Source organism: Narcine bancroftii, chromosome 4, assembly GCF_036971445.1.
Source record: "Narcine bancroftii isolate sNarBan1 chromosome 4, sNarBan1.hap1, whole genome shotgun sequence".
NCBI lineage: Eukaryota > Metazoa > Chordata > Chondrichthyes > Torpediniformes > Narcinidae > Narcine > Narcine bancroftii.
In genome coordinates, this window is record NC_091472.1 from 65547070 (window position 1) to 65571930 (window position 24861).

The window sequence follows — 24861 nt, forward strand, 5'->3', positions numbered from 1 at the left end:
TAACAACATCTCTGCTATGATCCAACTCTACACACTTGCATTTCTGAAGGATCCACTCAGTCCCCTACTATTCTCACTCTACAGCAAAATTCCATACCAACTCCATTTTCAAATTTTCCAATGACACCACTGTTGTGATCTGGCAATCAAATAATGGTGCCATGGAATACAGGAAAGAGAATGAATGTTTAGTGGCCTGGTGCCAAGATAACAACCTCTTCCTCAATGTCAATATGATGAAGGAAGTGACCACTGACTTCAAGAGAGGAGGCAGAGTCACAGCCCTTTCATTCTTTATAGTGGTAAAGTCAAAAGAGCAGATAGCTTCAAGTTCTATGGAATAACTTTCTCCAGTAACCTAACTTGGGACAAGCATGTTGACATGATGGTCAAAAAATAACACCAACACCTCTATTTTTATAGAGATGACAAAGGTTTGGCATGTCCTCTTTTCCCCTCAACAACCTCTAAAGGGGCACCAGTAAAGGACACTTGCTGAATGCTTCACGGCATTTTATGGGAAGTGCCCTTCTCAAGATATCACATCCTGACACACTCTCCTCCCTCCTTCTATCTGGAAATAGGCATAGGTGTGAAAAAGCATGCTCTGAGGCTTAAAGCTAGTTCCTACCCCACATACTTCAGGCTCCTGAATGAACCTATTACTGCTGCTGTTGCTTGATGCTAACTGATGTTTCCTTTCATTGCAATCCTATACTCTGTAATTGTGCTCTTTGCGCAGCTGTATAATTGATAGAGCTGAACTGTCAATCGTTTCACAGAAGAACCCTTCTCACTGTACTGGATGTTTTGTGACAAATCAACTTAAACTTTGTGAACTTGCTTTCATCGTCAGTGAATTCTACCTTGAAACAAAAAAAAAACAGCTGTTGACCTTCCAAGCTGTTTCCTCAGTTTGAGAGACAGTGCAAAACATATATTGCTGGCTCCAGGAAATGTATCCTTGAACAGGAACCTTACTGTAAGGAATCTAATGGCATGCTCAATTCACATTTCTAGTTTTATGATGAATTTCCTTTAAGTGAATACCTGGAACTGGTGAAATGGTGACATGGAAACAAAATGGTAGTTACCAGTTTACTCTAATTATTGTAATAAATAGAACGTGTAAAATTCTCATAGCACTATCACAAGGAGTTGGGAATGAAGATCTATTGAAAATATAACAAATTTCTGTGGACATAGATGTTAATATTTGGTGTTCAAAAAGCCAGATGATTGGAATTAATGGCTTCCATGGGATTAAAAGGGAATATTAACATTTTGTAAACTTTTATTGCCATTTGAACCTGTTTGGGACAATGTTCAGATGTCAAAAAAAAAACAAAACTCTCCTCACATTGGAAAATGGGTGATTTGATTGACTGAGACAGTATTTCCTCTAACACCATAGAATTTGCCATTCCACAAAATTTTCTAGCTGAAGTCATGTTCTTTATCTTTGTTGGAACCAGATACATTCCTCTAAAATCTCATAATTGAAATGCCAGTTCCTATGCTACCGCTGGGTTTGAGAATTTTCCTGCTGGATACTTATGATTGACACCACTTTGATGTTAGTTGATAAATGCATTTATTTTTATGGCCTCTTTTGTGTACTTCAGAAGCCCAACCCCTAATTATCTGGAACAAACAGCTGTCCAGGAGTAATGAGCCATGTAGCCGAAGGACTCCAAAGTACAAGCACCATTTTTATTCTCAAATTAAATGAGCAAATGTCTGCAAATAATTTCTGCAGATTTCCCTAAAATATGAACAGTTCTAATGAATTGTAATTGTTGTGCAAGAACAGAAACTGGAAAAGAGGGGAAGAAATAAGCCACAGAATTTAAGATCGTTCATATCCTGCTTTAATTGCCAAATGCTTATTGTGATCTGTGCTAAAACTCTCAAGGGCTCTGGAATGTGTCCAAAGTTCCTGATTCCACAAGGCACAAAACCTGACTTATGTCTTTTCCAGTTTGTCCACTTCAGCTTCAAGTACTCTTATATAGATTTTAAAAATCATTTTCAAGATGTGGGTGTAACTGAAATGTCCAGCATTTATTGCTCAACCCTTTTGAACCACTGTGGTCCTTTTAAATTTTTAAATAAATTTAGACATACAGAATGGTAACCGGCCATTTCACCCCACAAGCCGTGCCACCCAATTACACCCAATTGACCTAAGCACCCTGTAAATTTTTAAATGGTGGGAGGAAACCTGAGCCCTCAGGGAAAATTCACAAAGACAGGGGGAGAATGTACAAATTCCTTACTGATAGTGTGGGATTTGAACCCCGGTCTTGATCGCTTCCACTGTAAAGGCATTGCGCCAACTGCTACACCAATCGAACTGCACTGTACCTGTTGAAGGTACTGCTTTAATGATGTCTTGTAGAAATTTTCCAGATTTGAACCCAGCATTAAAGACTCAGCGATATTCTTACAGGTCATGATATGGTGTGCTGGTAATGGAGAGGAGGAATATTTAGGGAGATGGATGGGAAATCAATTAAGCAGGCTATTTTGTGCTGGATTTTGGTTGGTACAGCATTAAAGGGAAGTATGGTTAGTGTAGCAGTTAGCGCAATGCTGTTACAGCGTAAGCGATCAGGGTTTGAAGCTGGCTATGTCTGTAAGGAGTTTGTACATTCTCCCTGTGTCTGTGTGGGTTTCCTCCAGATGCTCTGGTTTCCTCCTACCCTTCAAAATGTACCAGGTTGCAGGTCAATTGGGCAGCAAGAGCTTGAGGGCTGAAAGTCCTGTATGTCTACATTTTTAAAAGGCAACATTGAGCACAAGAATGTTTATGATGGGGTATCTGAAAATGGTCATGTCTGGAAACAAAACGGGAAGATGATTATGTTCTGTCTTGCCTGATTTTAATTTTATTTTCTCCCATCACTATCCCTAAGTAATATTGTATCGAAATGTAAAACTTAGAAATCCTCTTGGAGTAAGAACTAGAGGGTTTCCAGAGTATTAATATGAGGAAAGTTTGCCTAGGCTTGACAAAGGTAACACACATAAAAATTGTCTGAAGAAACTGTAGGTTACTTCTGATACCTTTGTACAAATTAGAGACATGGCAAAGAAAACCTGGTTGGGATTTAGCCTTTAAATGAGTATTAATCCTGAAATCATTCTGCTTATTAAAACCTTTTGAGATGATTTTGAACAAAACCAGTGATTGCAAATCAGCTCATTTGATTTTCGACTGAAAAAGGGTCTGAGATGTATAAATGGCTGGCAATTGATAGACAATTCAGTATCATTCAATTCACTGTCACCCATTTCACATTAGAAACCCATATTGGAATACAACAGGCTGCAGAAGGTGTAAAATACAAAAGTCTGCAAATGCTGTGATTGTAGTTAGGCTACTGAAGATAGCAAACACAGTCAGGCCCATCATCGGCTCCAACCTCCCATCCACTAACTCTACTGTCTCAAGAATGCAGCCAATATCATAAAAGAGCCCCATCACCCTGGTCACCCTGGTGAGTGGAAAGCATGTTGCTGATTTTGTTTTCATGGCACTTGGCAGTTTTCGTTACGTTTTCCAGTCATTGTTCGATATCTCTAGGAGTGTATTGTACATTCTATTTGCTGTTTGGAATAACAAGACTACAAAGCAAAGGAAGAGATTGTGAATTTCAGGAGGATGAAGATCGACCATTCTCCTCTGCACATCAACGGTTCTGTTGTGGAGAGCGTAAAGAGCACAAAGTTCCTTGCTGTGCATATAAAGGATGACCTAACCTGGAATCATTTCACCTCCTCATTAGTCAGCAAGGCACAGCAGCGCCAATATTTCCTAAGGAGGATGACGAGGGGAAGGCTGCTGGCCCCATCTTGACAACCTTTTACAAGAGCACATTTGAGAGTGTCCTGCCTGACTGCATCACTACGTGGTATGGTAAATGTAAAGCATCAGATTGGAAATCTATACAAAAGATCATTAAAACAGCCAAGAAGATCACCTTTCCTCTATTGGCAATATTTATTGGGAGCTTTGTCTATATAGGGCTCAGAAATTATCAAAAAACCCTTTCCATCTAGCACACAATACCTATAACTTACTACCATCAAGAAGGAGGTACAGGAGCATCAATTCAGGACTGCCAGGCTTGGTAATAGCTTCTTTCTGCAGGCTGTGTAACCATGTAAATCATCCCAAACATTTATATATATTTATTTTATTTGTGTGCTCATTATGTACTGTGTATTGTGTGTTTTTGTGTGTCTGGAGAGAGCTGTTTTGTCAGGTTATATATATACAACCAGATGAATTTGAATGCTGCCCTTTTGCTCTCTCAGGAGATTTCTGTAATGTGCTGCTCTGCCAAACTCATCTACATTTGAGATGCATTTAAATTTTATTGTTGTAAATGTGTGGAGTGAAAATGCTTCTTCATCAACCAGTTTTATTTCACCATTTACATTTACTCTCTCCATTTCCACAGCTTGTTAGTAGCTGAGGTATATTTAGATGGCAGATATAGACTGAACTATACATTTCTCCTCTTTATGAGATTAGTCTGAAGTTAAATTTTTAATTTATATTGATCTATTGTCTAGAATTTTCTTTTCTCATTGGGCTTGCTAGTTATTTGAAGATATTTCCCACTGAGAAAGTTGTTCAAAAAGTTTTGGGCTGTACCACTCAAGCAATGTGTGCCAGCAACCTCAGTTGCTCAGGGAATTTCAGCCCCTAGGTTACACAAGGAGTGAATTATTTGAGCTTGGTGAGTTATTGAAAAATGAATCCACTAACTGAATCACCCTGTTTAATTCTGGTCATCCTGCCAAAAGTCACTTGGTGACTGGTATTTCAGTAAATTACTGAGTCATGGTTATTTTTGAGCCACATTTAAACGCTGTATGTCTGAGTGTAGGTAAAGAAATTATTTGAAGTGTTATTTTCTCAATACACATTTATGTTCAGCTGAAGAACAGAGCATGTACGGTATTTAAGTGCAGTAATGAGCAATGATTATAAATGTAGGATCATAGAGTGTAGATACAAAAAACTGAATGTGAGGAAATTCAGTTTGGAACAACTGTGCTTGTATCCTGTATATAATATGTAGTATGTCAATTCCTTGACATGACTCCTAGTCCAGGCATTCATTAAAATCATGAAAGTTCAAAAATTATAAATGTAGGTGAAGTGACTCCTCAATTATCCAAGAATATTTAGATACGCAAGAAGCCTTAGGATATGGAGTCAGTACAGGAAAGTGCACTGACGTAAAATATCAGCTGTGATGGAGCAGTTTTGCAGGGCCAAATGCCCAACACCTTGTGAAAGTTGAGGATATCACCTAAATGTTCGATTCTACATTAACCAATGGCATTCCACAGTCAAGCATTAATTTAGTTTCAAAAATCTTCTTGATTGTTCCAAAATAGAAAATTATTTAATCTGCTTTTCAAATAATGAACTGATACAGTTCAAGGTAACTATTCTGGGAATACTTTTTTTAACTACCTATTGAAGTTCTCAAATTTACTTCAGACCTGTCAACTGAGTGAACAAATGGAAAGCAAGACCATTTTGCAAGACATCAAGATAGTCCAGTCTTATCTGAGAAGTCTGAAAATATTGTCAATTTTCAATTCACTCCAGGCATAATACTGGTGCTATGGATGTGCCATCTATTATAGAAACAACTTGATTTCCAGTGCCAACTTTAATGCCAGGTGAGAAGTTGAAAATCAACCTTCATATGTGGTGGTCTGGGCACTTCTATACTACAGAAGAAGCAGTCTGTGCTGTAGAATGAAAAGAGTTCCCACAAGGAAATAAATTGTTATTTCTTAGATCACAAAGGTGTATGAAAGAAAATTAATTTGTTTTTCACTACAATGTCATTGGGCAAAAAAAGTCAACATTCTGGACATGGTTCAGATATAGCTTCTGATGTCTGATACTTCCTTCAATTAAGAAAGTTTAAACTTTGAGTTCCAACTGAATGAGACCATTGAAGCAGATCGGAAGATCACCCTACACGCCCTCTAATCACACTGCTAGGGCGGCATGGTTGGCATAGCAGTTAGCACAACACCTCTACAGTGTCAGTGATGAGGACTAGGGTTTGAATCCTTCACTGTCTATACTTGGTGTCTTCCCACCGTTTGAAATGTATTGGGGGGGGGGGGGTGGAGGTTAATTGGGTGTAAGTTGGGCACCATGGACTCATGGTCCGAGATGGCTTGTTACTGTGCTGTACGTCTAAATTTAAATTAAAAAAATTCATTTCAGGAGTTTTATTTACTTCTACTTTTTTTTCTTGGAGGACCAGGGTCAACCACCCTCAACTACACATTTAAAACTGGGTAGGGGAGAGAGTGGAGAGCACCAAGTTCCTCTGGGTCCACTTAAGAAGTGATCTATCCTGGACACATAACATCTTCTCACTTGTTAGGAAGGCGCAACAGTGACTGCACTTCCTTAGAAGGCTGAGGCTTCCAGCCACCATTCTGTCAGCGTTTTACTGGAGCTCTGTCGAATGCGTCCTGTCTGACTGCATCACACTGTAGTATGCTTGCTGTAGAACATCGGATTGGAGGACAATCCACAGGACCATAACACTAGCAGAGAGGATCACTGGGGTGGCCCTCTCCCCATCGATGGATTTACCAGGATAGTTGTTTAAATATGGCTTGCAAAATCAGAGGGGACTCTACTCTGCACATAGCATCTTTCAGATACTCCTGTTGTAACAAGGAATCAGAAGTATCAGAGCGAGAACCACCAGGCTGAGGAACAGCTTCTATCCATGAGCAGTTACATTGTTGAATGACTGCTAAAATAACTCCATGATTCTACTATTTATTAAGAATATTTATTTTAATACATGAACATATGTAGTGTGCAGATGTATCATTCATATGACTCCATGCATGTTTCGTACTTTTTTGCATCATGGACTGGAGAACACAGTTTCATCAGTTTGAGCTGGTAAAATTGGATGACAAATAAATTTGAACTTGAAGATAGAAATAAATTGAAATTTCAGTTTGTATATTCAGTGATCACATTGAATTCTGGTTAATCAACAGCTATGGTTCAGAAGCTATTAATGAATTGTCCTATCATGCACTTTCCATATAGTGTTAGAGCACTCAATTTACTTGGAAAATATTCAATTAACATAGGCATCTTGTTATAAAGTGTTGCATTTGAGAGATTTGCTAAATTTTCCTTTCACTAAGTTCCCTCATGGGTCTGCTATTGATCTGTTTCTCTAAAAATGTTAATTTAAAAAAAATTTAGACATACAACACTGTAACAGACCAATTTGGCCCTAAGAGTCTGTACCATCCAATTTACACTCCATTAACCTACACCTCAGTATGTTTTTGGGTGACACAGTTGGTGTAGTGGTTAGTGAAACACCTTTAAAGCGCCAGCGATCGGCACCAGACCGTGGTTTGAGTCCCGCCTTGACTGTAAGGAGTTTGTACGTTCTCCCCATGTCTGCATGGGTTTTCTCCAGGGGTTCCGGTTTCTTCCCACTGTTCAAAATATATTGGGGTTGTAGGTTAATGAGGTGTTATTTGGGTGGCATGGATTTGGCAGCACAGACTCGTGGCCCAAAATGATCTGTTACCGTGCTGTATATCTAAACTAATTTTTAAACATTTCTTTTACCACTAGCACAGAAAAACAATTCTAAACAATTTCTATAACAATGAAAATGTTGCACTAACCTTTGGGTACAGGGGAAGAACTGGCTGTCCAAAATCTCTTTTTCTCCATGGAGAAGTGTCTAACTTCCAAGACAAAATCTGAAAACAGCATCTTGGATGTATGTGTGACAGTTGTTAGTACTGGTGTGTACTAATGTAATATGAAATTAAATTGCAATTTATAAAAAGGTGTATCCTAATATGAATTTATTTTTATTTTACGTGGCTGCATATGAGTTGGGTTTTGATGAACTGTATTCTTCAATTTTGTGCTTTTATTACATTTTTCTTCCTACAAAATTATTTTTAGTTTCCTTGGATAATATACACAAAGCAAGAGTTATGTAATTTTGGAAAAATGCCACAGCTGGAGCCTGCAGTCTGGGTAAACAAATCCTCTGGATACTGGGCAAGTGTGAGTTCCAGTTAACAAATCCAATTGGACCTTGAGTAGATGGTATTTGACAGGATTAGCTTTGAATACCATCAATTGCAGACCCAGGAGGTAATTTAGGGAAATAAAATGTTCACAAATCTCTAAAATGCAACATTTTATAAACTTCCAAAATTTCAATGAGAACTGGTCAATGCACGTTTGTCAAAAAAAATTCCAGTGTGCCAGAAACAAAGGCCAGATGGTTAAATTCATTTTCACGTTAGAGTACTGAAACAAGTTTTACAATTTAAGCAGCAGCGTGGAACATAGCAAATTTATTTTTATTCAATGCAAAATATGTGCTTGAAAACTTGAATTATATCTCAAAGCTCTGAAAGCTTCTGGTAAAATCATAATTGTTATCTTGCTCTTTGTAGTAACGTTGCCTATTTGGAAATACATTTATAAAGGAAATAAATGGATATTGGTGAGCTGGCAGAGCAAAAACTCAAAATTATGTCATTGATTCATAATATTCTAAGGGTACAGTTCTTCCCTTAGGTCTATTGTTCTTTTACATTTCTCAATAAGCAGGCCATTTACAACATTGTCATTTGAAAGATGTGAAAATGAACATTCTTTAAAAATGCTGACCATTTTTTTATTGCTCCACTTGTTTGTCGGTTATCTCCTCAAATTCACATCAACATCAACAACCCTTTCCTCAGCAAATTGCTTCCAGATTGATTAATCCCATTCAGATTACGATCTACTTTCCATGACTTGTAATTCAAATCCACCCAACATTATGGAAATCTTTTATTTTACTGTTTCTGGAAGCACTGTCCTTTTTTTTGTACACCTCTCTATTCACTTTATTTCCATCTATTTTTAAACAAAGTACTTAGAAACCTCTTCAAATATTCATTTTATTAACCAAATAAATTTCTAGGTGGCAGATAGCTTGCTTAATTGGAAGGGCACTAGCATAAAGTAAGTGTACAAGAAATTGTATGTGCATAGATGAGACAGTCAAACCGATTTTGCAGGATATTATCCATATGGACTAGGCATATGTGCAAAAGGCTTTGTTTAAAAAAAAATCACTTCTTCTCCATCTTTAACAAATAGGTTTACATGACTAAACCTCAGGTCTTCTGAAGTCAGATTTCAGAATCAGAACAAGTAGTTCTCTGTTAATGGTGGATTAAATACTGAGAGCTGCACTGAATAACAAATACAAGAAGAGTTGCTTAAATCAATGGCTTATGAATTGAGGATGAATTGTGTCTGTACTCAGATCAGACTATCCATCCAATATTTTCCTTACTGTTGCTTATCATTTTCTCACACAGGAAAGGGGCCGTCACAAGGTGACCGGTGGGGTAGTCACAGGGTGGCCGGCGGAGCTGTCAAAATACACTGCCTTCCTGATTCTGATAAGTGAAACTACACTGTATGTACATTATTTCTACTGTATATAGGCTGTGTATTTATCATATCATTCCTGGTTTCACTATATGTTCGTGTTATTTTAGGTTTTATGTGTTATTTCGTATGATTTGGTGGGTTATTTTTTGGGTCTGGGAACATTCAAAAATTTTCCCATAGAAATCAATAGTAATCACTTCTTCACTTTAAGCCATTTCAACTTACGAAAAGTTCCGTAGGAACACTCTAGTTTATGAATACCTGTGATGAAAACCACAAAAAGACCAAATTTCTAGCAACAAAGATGTTAGTTATTCTAAATAAAAAAAAAAGAAATGCATAATTGATTAAATATACAAAATCATTGCTTTCAAGGTTTGATATATGGATAAGGTTGGTTCTGCTTTCAATCAACCTCATGTTGATTGAATCTCAGTTGCCTCATGCTATGTCAAGAAAAGAACTTTTAGCAGGGTAATTGCCTCTTTCCTTTCACACATTAACTGAGGTGGAATTTTCCACAAGGACAATTAGAAGACCATTCCTTCATTCACAGAACCACAGAACAATTACAACACAGAAACAGGCCACCTCAGCCCCTCTGGTCCGTGTCGAACCACCTCTTTTCCTAGTCCCACTGATTGGATCCAGCACATAGACCTCCATACCTCTCCCATCCTTGTACCTGTCCAAATTCTTCTTAAATGTTAACATTGAGCCCGCATTTACCACTTCAGCTGGAAGCTCGTTCCATACTCTCACCACTCAGTGTGAAGAAGTATTTCAGAAAGACGATGAACTGGTTGCAATTTTCAATTCAGAGTTCATTAATGATACCACTTAAAATAAGGTTTGTCTAGTTAGTTTAATAGATATCAGAAAAAATGAACAGGAAAAGGAAAAGTTAGAAATGAGTGTCATTTTTATTTACAAATCAGGATCAGGAATTGGGTTTATTGTCATGAACGTGTTATGAAATTTGTTATTCTGTGGCAGCAATACTGAGCAGAGCAAGGTGCAAAATTACTATAAATTACAATTCTTGTATTTAAGATTAAAAAAATAGTGTCCATAGGTTCATTGTCTGTTCTGAAATCTGATGGCAGAGGGGAAGAAGCTGTTTTTCTAACATTGAGTGTGTATCTTCAGGCTTCTGTATCTCCTTCCTAATGGTATCAGTAAGAAAAGGTGAGGGTCCTTGATAATAGAAACTGCTTTTTTGAGGCACTGTCTCTTAAAGATGCCCTTAATAGACTGAAGAGCAATGACATGATGGCGGGGGCAGAGTTTACAACCCACTGTAGCCTGTTCCTGACCTGTGTATTGCCACCTCCACACCAGACAGTGATGCAACCAGTCAGAATGCTCTCCACAGTACACTGTAGAAATTTGCAAGAGTCCTTGAGGACAAATTAAATATAGCCACTAATGTGCCTTCTTCATAATTGCATCAACATGATGGCCCAGGATAGATCTTCAGAAATGTTGACTGTGATGATACACCACTAGCCGACTGCAGGGGGCAAACTGTGTACCTGCAGAAGAGCACTGGAGGACAAGGCAACATCTGGCCGGCTGTCAATCAGCCAACCTGAATGGACCAAGCCCACCCGGTCGGCTGCCAATCACTCTCCGGGATATAAGCTGGATCCGGCCCCTCGAGGTCAGTCTCAGAACCAACACAGCACTCTCACAGCCAGCTCTGTGGAAGTTTATGAGGAATAAAGCCTGTTGAACAGATTTTATATTTTGTGTCTATTTTTCCGCTTAACAGCACATCACAATTTATTCTACATAAAATTGAAGCTGTAATGGAGAAGCTCCTGAGCGCTGGAAACCTTTAAGTCAACCCACATTATCCGGAAGCACAGGCACGCTTCAAAACCTGGAGGCACACAGTTGAAGTGATCATCGAGGCACATGCCGATGACATCCTCGACTCTGACAGAAAAAGGGCTCATCTTACTCTGCTTGAAGCTGGGTCCCCGAGCTTTCCAGGCCCTCAAAGACTGCACTGAGTACTCTGAAGCAATGAACACCCTAGAAACTATATATAAACCTCCCACAAACGTGGTCTTCGCAAGGTACCTTCTGAGTATTCATGCCCAGCAGCCCGGAGAGATGGTTGAGTCCTACTTGGGAGCCCTAGGTGAGGTAGGCCGACCATGCCTGGCAGAGCCCGGGATGAACAAAAGGGAGGTCGAAAGGTTGATCAAAGTTGCCTGCTTCCAGGGTCTATGCTCAAGAGCCATCAGGCAGAAGCTGCTGGAGGATAATATCTACTTCCTGGCCAAAACAGGGGAGGTAGTCTGATCCCTAGAGGCAGAAGTCCTGCACACCAAAGCCTTCAACTCCAGGCTTCCCCAGGTCTCCACATGGTCAGGACAGACTACAGCTGTGGCCCAAAACCAGATGGTGGACAAGAATATCGCTGTTGCGGGCGTCCCACGCCCTTGTAAGTACTGTGGGTCCCAGTGTGGGTCAGATCGACAATCGCGCCAAGACTGCCTGGTCAGAAATCAGTACTGCTCAAGATGTGGCAAGAAAGGCCATTTCGCTAAAGTATGCCTTTCAAAGCTTGCCAGCAGCTCAGCGGCCCTCTATGAATAGCCCCCCTCCTACCCAGTCCCAGCCACACGCAGAATAAGTCTTACACCACCTTCGAGGTGGATGGACACCTCTACCAGTTCCGCCGTTCCATTTGGGGTCACAAACGGAGTCTCCATCTTCCAGCAGGAGATGGATTGTATGGTAGACTGGTACAAGCTAAAGGCAACTTTCCCGTACCTGGATAATATCACCATCTATGGCCATGACCAGCCGGACCACAATGCAAACCTGGATAAATTTCTCTGCACAGCCAAGGAGCTGAACCTCACTTACAATAAAGAGAAGTGTATGTTCAGCACAACCCGCCTCGCCATCCTGGGGTACATTTTGGCACATGATGTCATCGGCCTGGATCCAGAATGGATGCGCCCATTAATGGAGCTGCCCCTTCCCCCCATGCTCAAGGCCCCCCACAGATGCCTTGGCCTTTTCTCCTATTACTCACAGTGGGTTCCTTGCTTCTCGGACATGGTCCTCCCACTCGCCCAGGCCACAACATTTTCTTTTCCACCCGAGGCGCAGGCAGCCTTCACGTGCATCAGGTAGGACATTGCAGATACCACGACGCATGCCATGGATGAGGACTCCCCCTACCAGGTGGAGAGCAATGCCTCTGATGTGGTTCTCGCCGCTACCCTTAACCAAGAGGGGCGCCCTGTTGCCTTCCTCTCCAGGACTCTCCACGGTTCTGAGCTAGGGTACACTGCCATTGAAAAGGAGGTCCAGGCGATTGTGGAAGTGGTCTGCCACTGGCGCCACTACGTGGCCAGCAGGAGGTTCACCCTCCTAACCAACCAGCGTGCAGTGGCTTTTATGTTCAACACCAAAGGCAAAATCAAGAACAATAAGATCTTGGAGATGTTGGAGAGTCAAACTGGCAACGTACAGCTACAACATCCACTACCATCCAGGGAAGTTTAGCGACTCCCTCTCCCAGACCTGCGCATCGCTCCACGATGACCAGCTGCAGGCTCTACATGAGTCCTTCTGCCACTGGGGTGTCACCTGCTTATACTACTTTATCAAGTCCTGAAACCTCCTGTACACCATCAGGGATGTCAGGATCATGACTGAAGTATGCCAGGTCTGTGCGGAATGCAAGCCCCACTTCTTCCGCCCACTCCAGGCCCTCGTTGTAAAGGCCACTCAGCCCTTTGAGTGCCTCAGCATAGACTTCAAGGGTCTCCAGCCTTCTATAAATTGGAATGTCTATTTCCTTGCGGTCATAGACAAGTACATCTACTTCCCTTTCGCCATCCCATGCCCGGACACCTCCACGGCCACCGTCATCAGGGCACTGACACAGATCTTCACCATGTTCGGCTACCCCTGCATTCATCCACAGTGACCGGGGGTCTAGCTTCATGAGTGAGGAACTGCGCCAGTACCTGTCAGCAAGGGGCATTGTAACTAGTCGCATGACTAGTAAGAACCCAAGAGGTGAAGGACAGGTGGAGCACGAAAATGGGGTCATCTGGAAGGCAGTCCTCCTGGCCATTAAGTCTAAGGGGTGGTTCATAGAGTACTGGCAGGACGCCCTCCCTGAGGTGCTCCATGCCATCAGGTCTCTGCTGTGCACAGCTACCAATGAGACCTCTCACGAACGCTTGTTTTCGTTCCTCAGTGACGGGAACATCACTCCAACCATGGCTCACGTCCCCGGGACCGGTGCTCCTGCAAAGATATATGCAGGCCCACAAGGCCAAACCCCTGGTCAAGAACGCAAACCATAACTACGCCTACATTAGGTTCAGCAGCAGGAGGGAGGACACTGTCTCAACCAGGGACCTGACACCAGCAGGAGCACCCACTACAGCACAACAGCATTCTTCATCCCAGGACCACACCGACCTGACACACTACCCTGATCCCAGACAGCTGTGGGACACCCAAGACCACCTTGGGCACCCCAGACTCACTCCAACCGTGGGGGTGAACCTGATTCCCCCACCCATCCAATGCCTCACACACACTTCAACTTCAGCTGCCCACCACGCTACACCACGCCAGCCGCTTCTGCCCCCCCACCCCTCCTGACTAGCCCCACTAACCCTCGCAGACCTTTGACTAGGAGCCAATCCTGCGAAGGTCGCAGAGAATCCGACGGCCGCCGGACTGTCTAAACTTTTAAATAATGTATATATGTTTGTGGCTTTTGTAGAACATGGGGGTGAATGTGGTGAGACACCACTAGGCTACTGCAGGGGGCAACCTGTGTACCTGCAGAAGAACACTGGAGGACAAGGCAACACCTGACTGGCTGTCAATCAGCTGACTTGAAAGGACCAAGCCCCACCTGGTTGGCTGCCAATCACCCTCCGGATCTGGCCCCTCGAGGTCAGTCTCAGAGCCAGCACAGCACCCTCAAAGCCAGCTCTGTGGGTTTATGTAGAATAAAGCCTGTAGAACAGACTTTATGTTTTGTGTCTGCTTTTCTGCTCAATAGCGCATCACATTGACACCTAGGAATTTGAATTTTCTTACCCTCTCCACTGCTGACCCCTCTAGTTTATGTTCTGGCTTCCCCTTCCTGAAGTCCACAATCAATTCCTTAGTTTTACTAATGTTGACTGAAAACTTTTTGTTGTGACACCACTCAACTATCTCACTCGTGTGCATCTCCTCATTGCTATCTGATTCTGTTGACCACTATTGAGTCATTGGCAAATTTGTAGATGACATATGAATTGTGCTTGGCCACAAAGTCATGATTGTCAGCGGCAAGGAGATGTTGTTAATGGCCCGCATTGACTGTGATCTTCCGATGGGGAAGTCAAGGATTCAGTTGCAGAGAGAGGTACAGAGGCTCAGATTTTTAATCTTGCTGACTAGTACTGAGGGGATGATGGTGTAATCAATGAAAAGTAGTTTGATATAGGTATAACTCCACATACATATTGTAAACCTTTCTACTAATTGCTTAGGTCTCAACATGCTTTGGACCATTTTCCAACTTTAATTTCTAATCAAGTAGTAACAAATATAAGTTTCTTTTAGTAAATCTGAACGTTAGCCAAAATTATGATCTGCCTGAGTCTGTTTGCAGAAAAATTAATCAAGAGAAACAGTCTGTCAAGACACAAATATAACTGTCAACCAAAGTACTGTGAGAACATTGACTGCAATTCCCATTGTTCAGGTTACCCTTTATCTATGCCTAATCAGTGGAATGAAATAGTGAAAAAAAAATGAGCAAAGTTAAGGTCGAGCAAATTTGTTTATAATCTGCAAAATGGAATATCTGGGCCACGTGCATTTCTTGTACTGTTCAGTTCAGCAGGACTATAGGAAGACTGTTCTAATGGATGTAAGTAAAACAAGATACATGTAACCAATGTCAAATCAATGGAATGGTCTACAGGTTCAAAAGAGAAAGAAGAGAGATAATACACACAGATTGGGGATTGTCATGTAGAAACAATCCCAGTGCAAGGTTGTACCATCACACACATCCTCTTCCCAACACTGCATCTCATCTTTAACAAGCTTCCCACTTTTCTGCTGCAGCGCAATTAATCTACAGGCTGAAAGGGACAGGTGGGTCAAGATATGCTGACTTCAGCATTAATATTTTGTATGTAGTTGGTGCTTACACATGTATACTATTGGAAACTGAGCTCCAAGGCATCATTCATTCTTCCACCAAACAGCATGAGAAGATGTATATAAATATTTACAAAAATGCACATGGTAGAAGGTGTTCTGGTCATTGAAAATCCATGCCACCCAATTAGACCTAATTAACCTACAACTCAGTACACTTTTGGAGGGTGGGAGGAAACTGGGGCACCTGGAGAAAAACCAGGAAGATCATGAGAAGAAACTTCTTACAGTGTCAGAAATCAAACTTGGGTTGCTGGTGCTCTAATAACTGCTACCCTAACCCTGCTGCCCAATGAAAACTGCTCACGTCCCATATCTTCAAACTTCAAAAGTTCGAAGTTCAAAAATCCCTTTTATTATCATGTATGAGCATTGCCTAGTGCACCTAACAATAAGAGAAAGAGAAGCAAAAGAGAGTCCCTTCAAGGACGTTGAGTGTTCATGGATTCACCTGCAGTGCTTCTGCAGTGCTCACAGATTCCTGGAGAACCACTGGCAATTGAAGCTCCAGATCCAAACCTCTGATTCGATCAGCCCCCGAGACCTTTTGGGAACCTTTCTTGACCTCAACACCAGCTCAAATCCAGATCCAATAACTGATCCCATGAACCAGTCTCCAGCAGGCCAAAACCTATAATGGTCCTTCAACTGCAAGTTGTCAACAGCCTGCAGCAGTGTGGGACGTTCATCTGCTGAGCCTCTTGCTGGTCTGCTATAAAGGTTACCTTCACTGTAGGGTTGTCTCCCAGGCTTCTCCTCAATGGGGGTGGGTGGGAGTGTACCCACATCTAGCGCCTTTCACTGGTTTGTGGCACTCTGGAATCTGCAATCTCTCGTGGTACAAAGTGCAGCACAGGCATCGTCACCTTGGGCACTGGCCTCCGTGGTCACAGGATTTAATAACGAAAAATCACTGTCAGCTCCTCTAGCAGGCTGTTTAAAATCTGTACTAAGCTCGTGTCACAAGCACTCGTTAGTAGGACCCTATAGAACAGCGCTGTGTCTCTGCTCCTTGCTCTCCCATATCTGCACCAGTGGTAGCAATGAAAGCAGATGTTGTCATTGAAATTCACCACTGCCTTCTGTGCCTCTGCACAGCCTTCAGGCACCTGGGGGTATGAGTGTTCAAATATCAAGAAATCAAATCCAGTACGCACCAGGCTTATGATCAGTGGAATAGCAATGATCACTCAACTCGGTCTGGTAGAGAGGCCTTACCATTCACTTTCCTGGCTCTACACATGTATTCTACTCAAAGCCCTTCTGTGACACGAGATGTCAGGCAAGATGAAGAAAATACTTCAAGGCTGTTCTCAGTCGCCTTCAAAATAGTTTATTTGTCACAACATACCTAGCACTGTAAAAAAGGTTCTACTACAAACTGACTAATAGGTTATCTCTAACATTCATAGAGCCATTTAAAGAGAACAATTCGCAGAGTATAGGATTATAATGAAAAGGAAGATCAATTAGTATTGAAAGGACAACATAATAGCTTTGCTATGGGGATCAATCAGGAGCAGGATGGGAGGCTGGAGAGAAATCATCATTAAGCCGGTTGGCGCATGTTTTCACTCTGAAGTCTTCATCACAATGGGAGAAGGGAAAAAGGCTTGTGTGTGAGATGAGATAGATCTTTCAGTATGCTGGCTGCTTTTCCAGGCAGTGGGAGATGTAGATAGAGTCCATGTATGGGAGGAAAGTTTGTGTTTTGTTCTGACCTGTATTCACAACCTTCTGTAGCTTATTCTGATCTTGAGCTGAGCAGCTCTCATATCTCGCTGTGATGCATCCAGTAAGTCTGATTTCAATGGTGCCCCTCTAGAGGTTGTTGAGGGGCAAAAAGGACATGCTGAACATCCTTCATCTTCTTAGAGACATTGGTACTCTTATTTGACTGTTGCATTTAGACATACATACAGCATGGTAACAGGCATTTCAGCCCACGAGTCTGTGCTGGCCAATTTACATCCAATTAAACTCCACCCCCAGAATGTTTCAAATGGTGGGAGAAAACAGGAGCCCCTGGGGAAAACCCATGCAGACACGGGGAGAATGTACAAATTCCTTACAGACAGCAAGTGGTTCCAACCTTGGTCCCAATCGCTAGTGTTGTAAAGGTGTTGTACTAATCATTACACCCAATGTGCTTATCCTGGGTCAAGTCAGTGGAGATAGTTATTCCTAAGAACTGGAAGCCATTCTCTCTTTCAATGTCACCAGCATTAATGTAGACAGGAGTGTGGACTCTACCTCCTCTCCTGAAGGCAATGATGATTTTCTTCATTTTATTGAGGTTGAGAGAGAGAGGAGAGATAGAGAGAGAAGGGGGCACCATGCTACTCGACTTTCAATCTGTTTATTGAATTATTTGATATTCGGCTCACTACTGTGGTGTCATTGGGAAATTGAAGATGGAGTTAAAACAGTATAAGATGTACTGTTGTGGGCGTAGGGAGTGAAGTAGAGGATTGAGAACACATCCTTGAGGAGTGCCAATATTGAGTGTGATTGTGGAGGAGATCTTGTTACCCATCTTCACTGAATGTGATCTGTTAGCCAGAAAAGTCGAACAACTTCACTATCTGTTCAAATATTTCAGATTTATTGTCAGAGTACGTACATCATGTACAACCCTGAGATTTTTTTCCTGTAAGGCTGAATTATTATTTATTCTTCTTTGGCTTGGCTTCGCGGACGAAGATTTATGGAGGGGGTAAAAAGTCCACGTCAGCTGCAGGCTCGTTTGTGGCTGACAAGTCCGATGCGGGACAGGCAGACACGATTGCAGCGGTTGCAAGGGAAAATTGGTTGGTTGGGGTTGGGTGTTGGGTTTTTCCTCCTTTGCCTTTTGTCAGTGAGGTGGGCTCTGCGGTCTTCTTCAAAGGAGGTTGCTGCCCGCCAAACTGTGAGGTGCCAAGATGCACGGTTTGAGGCGATATCAGCCCACTGGCGGTGGTCAATGTGGCAGGCACCAAGAGATTTCTTTAGGCAGTCCTTGTACCTTTTCTTTGGTGCACCTCTGTCACGGTGGCCAGTGGAGAGCTCGCCATATAACACGATCTTGGGAAGGCGATGGTCCTCCATTCTGGAGACGTGACCCATCCAGCGCAGCTGGATCTTCAGCAGCGTGGACTCGATGCTGTCGACCTCTGCCATCTCGAGTACCTCGACGTTAGGGGTGTAAGCGCTCCAATGGATGTTGAGGATGGAGCGGAGACAACGCTGGTGGAAGCGTTCTAGGAGCCGTAGGTGGTGCCGGTAGAGGACCCATGATTCGGAGCCGAACAGGAGTGTGGGTATGACAACGGCTCTGTATACGCTTATCTTTGTGAGGTTTTTCAGTTGGTTGTTTTTCCAGACTCTTTTGTGTAGTCTTCCAAAGGCGCTATTTGCCTTGGCGAGTCTGTTGTCTATCTCATTGTCGATCCTTGCATCTGATGAAATGGTGCAGCCGAGATAGGTAAACTGGTTGACCGTTTTGAGTTTTGTGTGCCCGATGGAGATGTGGGGGGGCTGGTAGTCATGGTGGGGAGCTGGCTGATGGAGGACCTCAGTTTTCTTCAGGCTGACTTCCAGGCCAAACATTTTGGCATATTGGTAATGCAAAAAAAACTGTACACAGCAGATACATGTAAATAAATATAAACAAACTAACTGTGTAATACAGAAAGAAAAAGAAACACTAAAGTGCAAGAGTCCTTAAATGAGTCTCTAATTGAGTTTGTTGTTGAGGAGTCTGATGGTGGAGGGGTAGCAGCTGTTCTTGAACCTGGTGGTACCTCTTGCCCGATGGTAGTAATGAGAACAGAGCGTGTGTGAAATGATGTGGATCCTTGATGATTGCTGCTATCTCTGATGTCATTAGTGTGTTGGGTCAAGGAAAGATCATTTGAGATAGTGATTCCCAAGAAAAATTTGCTCACCCTCTTCACCCAAATGATCACTGGATCGAACACCTCTGGTTTTCACTTCTTGAAGTCAACAATCAGCTGCTTGGTTTTAGCGATATTGAGTGCAAGGTGGTTGTTGGTGCATCATTCAGCCAAATTTTCAATCTCCCTCCTGTATGTTGACTCATCACCCCTTTCTATACAACTGAGGTATTGTCAGCGAATTTGTAGATGGTATTGTTGTCATACTGAGCCACATAGTCATAGGTGTAAAGTGAGTTAAGCAGGGGCCTAAAAATGCAGCCCTTTGGTGCTCCAGTACTGATGGAGATTGTGGAGGAGATGTTCTTACCAATCCTCACTGATTGTGGTCTGGAGGAGAGGAATCCATGGTCCAATTACACAGTGGGGTGTTGAGTCCCAGCTTTTGGAGTTTGCTGATCAGTTTTGAGGGGATGATGGTGTTAAATGCCAAACTGTAGTCAATAAAGAGCATCCTCATGTGTGCATGTATTTTATATATATATCTGATTTATGATACATTACAATGGAGAAAGGGACAGATGGGATGACACTGAGTCTCTTGGATGGGAGTGAGTGGAGGAAATCCCAAATAGCAGGAGTCCACAACATGCCAAAAAGCCTCCCCCCCTCCCCACCATCACATTTAGTTTCATCTGCCCAGCCTGTGGCAGAATCTGTGAATCTCTGTTATTCTCAAATTCCACCTCAGGATCCAAAGAAATGGACTAGAAGAAAGTTATCCTCAAACTGGAGGTTCTGCCTGAAAATAAGTATTATTCTACCACTGAAGAAAATGAGAATGATCTAATGGAACACACTCTTGGAAATGGTACTATTGTTATACCACTTTATTTCTCTGTTGAAGGCATGTCTACAAACAACACAACTTTCTAAATAATTTGTTAAATTGTGGCATTTGGCTTAACTCATCAAATTCATGATACAGCATCTGCTGGGCAACATCATGATTCCATTCAGTGCAAGCAGTAACCACCCAATATCTGGGCCCTGCAGATGAAAACCAGCCATGGTTTCAAGGAATATTGGAAACTTGGTTCGAAGAAAAAGGGAGGCGTACATTAGATATAAGAAGCATGGAGTTAAGGAGATGTTTGAAAGATACATTGAATGTAAGAGGAATCTTAAGAGAGGAATTAGGAAAGCTAAAAGAAGGTACGAGAAAACTATGGCAAGCAGGGTGAAAACTAATCCAAAAGAGTTCTACAAATATGTTAATGGTAAGAGGAAAGCTAGAGACAAAATTGGTCCCTTAGAAAATCAGAGCGGAAAACTGTGTGTGGAGCCTAGAGAAATGGGGGAGATATTGAACAGTTTCTTTTCTTCGGTATTCACTAAGGAGAAGGATATTGGGAGATGTGAGATAAAAAAAGCAAATTGGGTAAATATGGGGAATATAGAGATTACAAAAGGTGTAGTTTTAAGGCTTTTGAAGAATATAAAGGTGGATAAGTCTCCGGGACCAGACGGGATCTTCCCCAGGACATTGAGAGAAGTGAAGGAGGAAATAGCAGAGGCTCTGGCGGTAATTTTCCAAATGTCATTAGATATGGGGATAGTGCCGGAGGATTGGCGCATTGCGCATGTGGTTCCGTTATTTAAAAAGGGTTCAAGGAGGAAGCCTGGCAACTATCGGCCTGTAAGTTTGACGTCCGTGGTAGGTAAATTAATGGAGAAAATTCTTAGAGATAGTACTTATAAACATCTGGATAGACAGGGTCTGATCAGGAGCACTCAACATGGATTTGTGGGAGGAAGGTCATGTTTGACCAATCTGATTGAATTTTTTGAAAAGGTGACTAGGAATGTGGATGAGGGTAGCGCAGTGGATGTTGTCTATATGGACTTCAGTAAGGCCTTCGATAAGGTACCACATGGAAGGTTAGTTAGGAAGGTGCAGTCTTTAGGTATAAATTTTAAGATAGTCAAATGGATTGAACATTGGCTGAAAGGGAGAGGCCAAAGGGTGGTAGTGGATAATTGTCTGTCAGGTTGGAGGCCGGTGACCAGTGGTGTGCCTCAAGGATCTGTATTGGGCCCATTGTTGTTGGTTATATACATTAATGATCTAGATGATGGGGTGGTGAATTGGATTAGTAAATATGCAGACGATACTAAGAAAGGTGGAATAGTGGATAATGAAGAAGGTTTTCAAGGATTGCAGAGGGATTTGGGCTGCTTAGAAAAGTGGGCTGAAAAATGGCAGATGGAATTTAATGCTGATAAGTGTGAGGTGCTTCATTTTGGTAAGAAGAATCGGAATAGGACATACGTGGTAAATGGGAGAGCATTGAGGAATACAGAAGAGCAGAAAGATTTAGGAGTAACGGTACATCGTTTCCTGAAGGTAGAAACTCACGTGAATAGGGTGGTGAAGAATGCTTTTAGTATGCTGGCCTTTATCAATCATTGCATGGAATATAGGAGTTGGGAGGTAATGTTGAGATTGTATAAGACGTTGGTGCGGCCTAATTTGGAGTTCTGTGTGCAGTTCTGGTCGCCTAATTATAGGAAGGATATAAACAGAGTGGAGAGAGTGCAGAGAAGGTTTACCAGAATGTTGCCTGGGTTTAAGCATCTGGAGCATGGGGAGAGATTGGACAGATTGGGTCTTTATTCTTTGGAGCGTAGAAGGTTGAGAGGGGATTTGATAGAAGTATTTAAGATTATGAAAGGGATAGACAGAATGGATGTGGATAGACTATTTCCGTTAAGAGGAGGAAAGATTAAAACAAGAGGACATGAGTTAAGAATTAAGGGGCAGAGGTTTAGAGGTAACATGAGGGGGAACTTCTTTACTCAGAGAGTGGTAGCCGTGTGGAATGATCTTCCGGGAGAAATAGTGGCGGCGGAGTCAATTGTATTATTTAAGAAAAGGTTGGACAGGTATATGGATGAGAAGAAGATGGAGGGTTATGGGCATTGTGCAGGGAGGTGGGACTAGAAAGGGGTGTTTGGTTCGGTGCGGACTAGAAGGGTCTAATGGCCTGTTTCCGTGCTGTAATTGTTATGTTATGTTATGTTGTTCTTGTTCCCCACGTTCAAGGGGTATTATGTGTTTCCTCAGTAGTCTGTTTTCTAGGATTACGAAGACTATTTAGGCACCAACCCCTAGAAGGCAGAGTCTCCATATGTCATGACTTCTCCATCAAGCACTTATCCTTGCCACTCTGTCAGTGAATCTTTTATTTTCTGTCAGATAGCATCCCCAACTGGTTTAATCCATTGTAAATGAGTGGTCTTTCATGAACTATGCTACAGCATTGCAGTAAACATTACAGACAAAGTGACAAAGAAGCATTGAGGCTGAGACCAATGACAATTAGTTGGCATTCATGCACAATTTGAAATGCATTTATTTGCCAAATTGGCATATCCTTCATTTTAAACATTAGTATGATGCATTATACAAAGCAGGGGCACTGCTTTATCTGTCTCATGTATTCATAAAATATCTATTTAATTATTATGAGTAAATATTTCCTTCCATGTGTCCCATCTAGCTTTTTGCAATTACAACCAGTTAAAGTTTGTAGGCTTTCAGTCCAACCTTAATAATTATACAACTATGGTACTATGGTATTTATTGGCAGATAAATACTTGAAATATTTTGTGGTTACATTTAAAAATGTAAGTTGGTTTTACCAATTTGGAAAGGGCATTATTGGTTTTTGTATATAGAGATTTTTGTTGGGGGGGGGGTCCTAATATTTAAAACAGCACAAACTAAACAAAAATAATTTCTCAGCAGAAATAAAACTTGGTTTCCATTCATCCTTAATGTTGTGACTTTGGCTGAAGTGTGCATATGTGAGTGTGGAAAAGGTGCATTACACCTACAACCTTAATTCTATCATGATTACATACGATTTTTGCCACAGACAGTGGAAGCAAGACATTTTTACCCTGATGCAGTTGCTATGATTAAGTGAACTCTACCCAAACAAGCTTATTATTTTATGACATACTTCCAATGCCAAATTCCTCTGTGCTCTGTCATCATAGTACTGGTAGCTCAGAAACATTAGTTTTGGTTGGCACAATCTACAAATAAAATTCTAAACATGCAAGTAATCCCAAACTGCATGGCAGTTTTTTCATTAAATATTAAGAATGACATACACCGTTGTGGACTTGTGGTTGCTTTACTCATTTGGGATCTTCAGTTAAAATATAAAGCTTTCTATTCTGAATTTATGTTTAAGTTCTCTTCAACCTTGCAATTATTATATGATATGCTTTGGATGATAAAATGATCATATTTAAAAACGGTCATGATTATTTTCCCTGAAAATATATTAGGACAGAAATTTCCATCAGGTGGTGATGCTAAGTGGGCAGCATTGAAATAAATGTCAATAATACACACCAATAAAATATCAAAATTTGTGTGTGACTGTGGATTGATCCATAACCTTCTTATGGAATAGGGTGCATTTTTACTCCATTCCAAAGGTTTAATGGAGGGATGAATTAAATAGCAGAGAAAGCAGAAAAAGAACAGGTTATGAATTCAAGCAAGAAAATTTTGTGAGAGGGCAATGTTGTCACAGGGAAAAAAGGCAAGGTTCATATGTAAGAATACCATTTTGGATTTGGGATACTGGGGAGGGGGGTCGAGGGCTACCATGGACAAGCCACAGTGATTAGGTCCCTGGCATGGAGTCTGACCCTGGGGCTAAGAAGGGAAAGGAGGAGAAGAGGTGAGCTGTAGTGATAGGGGATTCCATAGAAGGGGGGACAGATGAGAAGTTCTGTGGAAGAGATCAAGTATCTTGGATGGCATGTTGCCTCCCTGGTGCCAGTGTTCAAGATATCTCAGATTGAGTTCACAGCATTCTCAGGAGGGAGGGTGAGCAGCCAGATGTAGTTGTCAATATGGGGACCAATGATGTAGGTAGGAAGAGTAAGGAGGTTCTGCAAAGAGAGTTCAGAGAGTTAGGCGGTTGTTTGAAGGACAAGACTTCCAGGGTTGTGACCTCAGGATTGCCAAGTACTGGTAAGGTTAGAAATAGGAGGATAAAGCAGCTTAACATGTGGCTAAAGACATGGTGCAGGAGGGAGAGCTTCAAGTTTCTAGATTATTGGGCTCTCTTCCAGGGAAGGTGGGACCTATTCTGAGGGGATGGTTTGTGTTTGAACTGGAGGGGGACTAAATCCTTGTGGGAAGGTTTGCAAGTGCTGCTCCGGTGGGTTTAAATTAG

At 41.8% G+C, this 24861-nt stretch overlaps 1 protein-coding gene across 6 annotated transcripts in view; it reads right to left on the reverse strand.

Moving 5' to 3' along the window:
- The window catches only part of LOC138760645 (EGF-containing fibulin-like extracellular matrix protein 1), a 104791-nt gene that overhangs the window by 32186 nt on the left and 47744 nt on the right, over window positions 1-24861 (reverse strand). For 4 of the 6 annotated variants that reach the window (XM_069931495.1, XM_069931496.1, XM_069931493.1 and 1 more), the window contains one exon: window positions 7723-7800. The exons of the other annotated variants lie outside the window; for them this stretch is intronic. In XM_069931495.1, the coding sequence (XP_069787596.1) occupies window positions 7723-7800 (78 nt within the window). The remainder of the gene's footprint in view (window positions 1-7722; window positions 7801-24861) is intronic. 6 annotated transcript variants of the gene reach the window in all.